This window comes from Pteropus medius, unplaced genomic scaffold (assembly GCF_902729225.1).
Source record: "Pteropus medius unplaced genomic scaffold, Ma_sr-lr_union100, whole genome shotgun sequence".
In the NCBI taxonomy this organism is placed as follows: domain Eukaryota; kingdom Metazoa; phylum Chordata; class Mammalia; order Chiroptera; family Pteropodidae; genus Pteropus; species Pteropus medius.
Genome location: NW_024356336.1, coordinates 4,056,825 through 4,062,239, shown reverse-complemented (window position 1 = coordinate 4,062,239; position 5,415 = coordinate 4,056,825). Strand labels below are relative to the sequence as shown.

The 5,415-nt window shown below is 67.3% G+C and overlaps 1 protein-coding gene across 1 annotated transcript in view; it reads left to right on the top strand.

The window, feature by feature from the left end:
* Positions 1 to 242: 242 nt before the first annotated feature.
* Positions 243 to 5,415, top strand: part of MN1 (MN1 proto-oncogene, transcriptional regulator) — a 44,821-nt gene continuing 39,648 nt past the window's right edge. The window contains exon 1 of the mRNA XM_039861816.1: positions 243 to 5,007. Coding sequence (XP_039717750.1) covers positions 1,284 to 5,007 — 3,724 coding nt within the window. The 5' untranslated portion in view covers positions 243 to 1,283. The remainder of the gene's footprint in view (positions 5,008 to 5,415) is intronic.

Below are 5,415 nucleotides of genomic sequence, written 5' to 3'. Positions count from 1 at the left end.
GCACCCAGGACCACCTTAAGAGCGAGCCCCGCCCCGGACTCGGAGCTCGGGCTGCGCTGATTGGTGCAAATGTAATGGCTGAAATTGATTGCTGAAATGCAAAACTTGTTGCTGCTTCTCCCGGCGCTGGGCGAGAAGCAGACACAGAGAGGGGAGCTGAGACCCTCGGAACGCCCCACGCAGAGCCCCCCCCCGCTAGCCAGGAGAGGGGCACAGACCTCTGAGCCGCGTCTCTGCCCACCCCCATTTCGGGCTCCGAGAGCTTAGCCGGAAAGCCTTAGCCTGTTCGCCCAGCGTGGCCCCCAACCGGCGTACGCCCCCACCCCGAGTCCGAAGGGGACTCGCGAAGCACCTCGGCGCGAAGGCAGGGAACCCGAGTCTTGGAGCGACCTAACCCTTCGTCTCGCTGCCTCTCGGCACCTGGACTCGTGCGCCGAGACCCCAGCGAACTCAGAGACCGAACAGCTGAGGATAGAAGCGGCAGGCGGCGGACGTGGCCGAGAAGCAGCGCGCGGGGTCGCGGCGCGCTGGGTGCAGCGCACCCGCCGCGGAGCGGGGGATCCGTGCCTTCCCCCAACCTTCGCCTCCAACCCCGAGCGTCCGCCGCCTCTCCAGCGACCCTGCGCCCTCGGCTCGGGGGCCAGCACCGGTGATGTCGAGCGGAGCTTCCAGTCCTCCGACCCGCTGAAGAAGCTGTAGCCGCTTGCTTGGGGCCAACGGGGACTGAGAGCGGATCGTGTTTGGCTGAGGCTCGGCTGCGGAGCGCAGGGACTCCGTGGGGAGGGGGGAGGAACCGCTCAGTCCGTGCCCCGGCGCCACCACGGTTTTGAAGTGTCTCCCTGTCCAGCTCCTTAGCAGCTCCGCCACCGACTCCGGGAGGTTTCGGGCGGCGTCCTGAGGCTCCCCACCCAACCCGATCGGACTTAAGAAGGTGATTGCTCTGCTCTCCCTCCCTTCTTCCCACCTTCTTTCCCCCCACTTAACTTTTTGTCTTCACTCGCCTCCAGCTCCGTTCCCTCCCCACTCGGGGCATGGGCCCCCCAACCCGGCTCCTGGAAGCCCCGCTGTGCCGTAAGATGTAAGAGGCCCGCGTGGGGCAGAGCCAGAGCTTCGGGATAGGAGCTGATAGCCCCCAGCCAGGCGAAGTGGCAGTGCGCGCTGCGTCCCTGCGGTGCTGACTGTCCCGGAGCGCCCGACCCAGGGCCGGAACGAGTAGCTGGCCGGCGGTGCGCGGCGGAGAGCAGGCTGTCATGCCCTATTGATCCCCCCGCCCCCCGCCAAGTATGTTTGGGCTGGACCAATTCGAGCCCCAGATCAACAGCAGGAACGCTGGCCAGGGCGAGAGAAACTTTAACGAGGCCGGACTAAGCATGAACACCCACTTTAAGGCCCCGGCTTTCCACGCTGGGGGACCCCCTGGCCCCGTGGACCCTGCCATGAGCGCGCTGGGTGAGCCCCCGATCTTGGGCATGAACATGGAGCCTTACGGCTTCCACGCGCGCGGCCACTCGGAGTTGCACGCGGGGGGGCTGCAGGCGCAGCCGGTGCACGGATTCTTTGGAGGCCAGCAGCCGCACCACGGCCACCCGGGAAGCCACCACCCGCATCAGCATCACCCCCACTTCGGGGGCAACTTCGGCGGCCCGGACCCAGGAGCCTCGTGCCTGCACGGGGGTCGCCTGCTCGGCTACGGCGGCGCCGGCGGCGGCCTGGGCAGCCAGCCGCCCTTCGCCGAGGGTTATGATCACATGGCGGAGAGCCAGGGGCCCGAGACCTTCGGCCCGCAGCGACCTGGGAACCTCCCAGACTTCCACAGTTCGGGCGCCTCGGGCCACGCCGTGCCTGCCCCATGCTTGCCGCTGGACCAGAGCCCTAATCGTGCCGCCTCCTTCCACGGCCTGCCCGCCTCCAGCGGCTCCGATTCTCACAGTCTGGAGCCCCGGAGGGTGGCGAACCAAGGAGCCGTCGACTCGCTGGAATACAATTACTCGGGCGAGGCGCCCTCGGGACATTTCGACATGTTTTCGCCCTCCGATTCTGAGGGGCAGCTGCCTCATTATGCGGCGGGTCGCCAGGTTCCCGGGGGCTCTTTCTCGGGTGCCTCAGCAATGCCCAGAGCTGCAGGCATGGTGGGGTTGTCCAAAATGCATGCTCAGCAGCAGCAGCAGCAACAGCAGCAGCAGCAACAACACGGCGTGTTCTTCGAGAGGTTCGGCGGGGCCCGCAAGATGCCCGTGGGTTTGGAGCCCGGAGTAGGCTCCAGACACCCGTTAATGCAGCCTCCCCAGCAGGCCCCACCGCCGCCTCAGCAGCAGCCCCCGCAGCAGCCGCAGCAGCCGCAGCAGCCGCCGCCGCAGCAGCCCCCGCCGCCCGGGCTTCTGGTCCGACAAAATTCGTGTCCGCCTGCGCTCCCGCGGCCCCAGCAGGGCGAGGCGGGCACGCCCAGCGGCGGCCTGCAGGACGGGGGCCCCATGCTGCCCAGCCAACATGCACAGTTCGAGTACCCCATCCACCGGCTGGAGAACCGGAGCATGCACCCTTATTCCGAGCCTGTGTTTAACATGCAGCACCCCCCTCCGCAGCAGGCGCCCAACCAGCGGCTGCAGCATTTCGACGCACCCCCCTACATGAACGTGGCCAAGAGGCCGCGCTTTGACTTCCCCGGCAGCGCGGGAGTGGACCGCTGCGCTTCGTGGAACGGCAACATGCACAACGGTGCTCTGGACAACCACCTCTCGCCCTCCGCCTATTCAGGCCTACCCGGCGAGTTTACGCCGCCGGTGCCTGACAGCTTCCCCTCGGGGCCACCCCTGCAGCATCCGGCCCCGGACCACCAGTCCCTGCAGCAGCAGCAGCAACAGCAACAGCAGCAGCAGCAGCGCCAAAACGCGGCCCTCATGATTAAGCAGATGGCGTCGCGGAATCAGCAGCAGCGGCTGCGCCAACCCAACCTGGCCCAGCTAGGCCACCCCGGGGACGTGGGCCAGGGCGGCCTGGTGCACGGCGGCCCGGTGGGCGGCTTGGCCCAACCGAACTTTGAGCGCGAAAGCAGCGGCGCGAGCGCCGGGCGCCTGGGCACCTTCGAGCAGCAGGCGCCGCACTTGGCGCAGGAGAGCGCGTGGTTCCCAGGTCCGCACCCGCCGCCGGGTGACCTGCTGCCCCGCAGAATGGGCGGCTCGGGCCTGCCTGCTGACTGTGGCCCGCACGACCCGGGGCTGGCGCCGCCCCCTCCGCCCAGTGGCTCCGGGGTGCTGTTCCGGGGCCCTCTGCAAGAGCCGCTGAGGATGCCCGGAGAGGGCCACGTGCCCGCGCTGCCCTCCCCGGGCTTGCAGTTCGGGGGCAGCCTGGCCGGCCTGGGCCAACTGCAATCGCCTGGGGCTGGGGTAGGGCTGCCAAATGCTCCCTCGGAGCGCCGGCCCCCGCCGCCAGATTTCACGGCGCCCGCGCTCGGGGGCCAGCCTGGCTTCCCGTTCGGCGCGGCAAACCGTCAGGCCACGCCGCACAGCGGCCCAGGCGTGAACTCGCCCCCGAGTGCGGGCGGGGGCGGCGGCAGCACGGGCAGCGGCGGCGGGGGCGCATACCCGCCGCAGCCTGATTTCCAGCCCAGCCAGCGCTCCTCGGCCAGTAAGCTGGGCGCGCTCTCGCTGGGCTCCTTCAACAAGCCCAGCTCCAAGGACAACTTGTTCGGCCAGAGCTGCTTGGCTGCGCTCTCCACTGCCTGCCAGAACATGATCGCCAGCCTCGGGGCCCCCAACCTCAACGTGACCTTCAACAAGAAGAACCCGCCCGAGGGGAAGAGGAAACTGAGCCAGAACGAGACCGACGGCGCGGCCGTGGCCGGCAACCCGGGCTCGGATTACTTCCCTGGAGGGACTGCTCCTGGGGCCCCAGGGCCCGGAGGCCCGTCAGGGACCAGTAGCAGCGGCTCCAAAGCCTCGGGGCCGCCCCCCCCCCCCCCCCAGGGGGACGGCACCAGCCTCTCCCCCAACTACACCCTAGAATCAACGTCGGGGAACGACGGCAAGCCGGTCCCCGGGGGCGGCGGCCGGGGACGGGGTCGCAGAAAAAGGGACAGTGGTCACGTGAGCCCCGGGACCTTCTTCGACAAGTACTCCGCAGCCCCGGACAGCGGGGGCGCTCCGGGGGTGAGTCCAGGGCAGCAGCAGGCACCGGGCGCAGCTGTCGGGGGCAGCTCCACGGGAGATGCGCGTGGGGCGCCGACGCCTCACGAAAAAGCGCTCACGTCACCGTCGTGGGGGAAGGGGGCCGAGTTGCTCCTGGGGGACCAGCCAGACCTCATGGCGACCCTGGACGGCGGGGCCAAGTCGGACGGTAGTTCCCCGCACGTGGGCGAGTATGCCTCAGACGAGGTGAGCACGAGCTATGCCAACGAGGACGAGGTGTCATCCAGCTCCGACAACCCCCCGGCCCTGGCCAAAGCGAGTAGGAGCCCCCTGGTGACAGGCTCTCCCAAACTCCCTCCCCGGGGGGTGGGAGCAGGGGAACACGGACCGAAGGCACCCCCGCCCCCTCTCGGCCTGGGCATCATGTCTACCTCTACCTCGACCCCTGACAGCTATGTTGGCGGAGGGGGCAATGGCCATCCGGGCACGCCTGGCCTAGAGCAAGTCCGGACCCCGACGAGCAGTAGCGGTGCACCACCACCCGATGAGATCCACCCCCTGGAGATCCTCCAGGCACAGATCCAGCTGCAGAGGCAGCAGTTCAGCATCTCTGAGGACCAGCCCCTGGGACTCAAGGGGGGCAAGAAGGGTGAGTGTGCCGTTGGGGCCTCGGGCGCGCAGAATGGAGACAGCGAGCTGGGCAGCTGCTGCTCCGAGGCTGTCAAAAGCGCCATGAGCACCATCGACCTGGACTCGCTGATGGCAGAGCACAGCGCCACCTGGTACATGCCGACTGACAAGACCTTGGTGGACAGCGCAGACGACGACAAGACGCTGGCGCCCTGGGAGAAGGCCAAACCCCAGAACCCCAACAGCAAAGAAGGTATATGCGCTCGTTCTGGTTCCCTTCACACCTCCCAGAGACCCACCCCACCCACATTGCAGGCCTTAGCCCCCACTTTGAAGGCTCCATGAAAGGGGAGGGTCCTTTGGGGTTAGGTAGGATAGCACAGGGCCTTCTTAATGCCCAGCTCAGAGCTGGATACTCTTCCTTTGGATACGCCAAGGCCTCTGTGAGTGGACCCCCTCTCACCCTTTAGGTGCTGCCAGGTAGATTCTAGTTCCACGGTAAGAACTTAGATGGCAGCCCTGTGGAACTATTGTAGAGTTTCCTCCCCCGTCAAGTTTTAGCCAAGTTGCTGGGTGCTCAGAGAACTAGGAGCCTTTCTTTTCACACTAAGACCTTTCATCACCCTCAACATTCAAGCTGGTTCCACTTTTTAGGAATTGT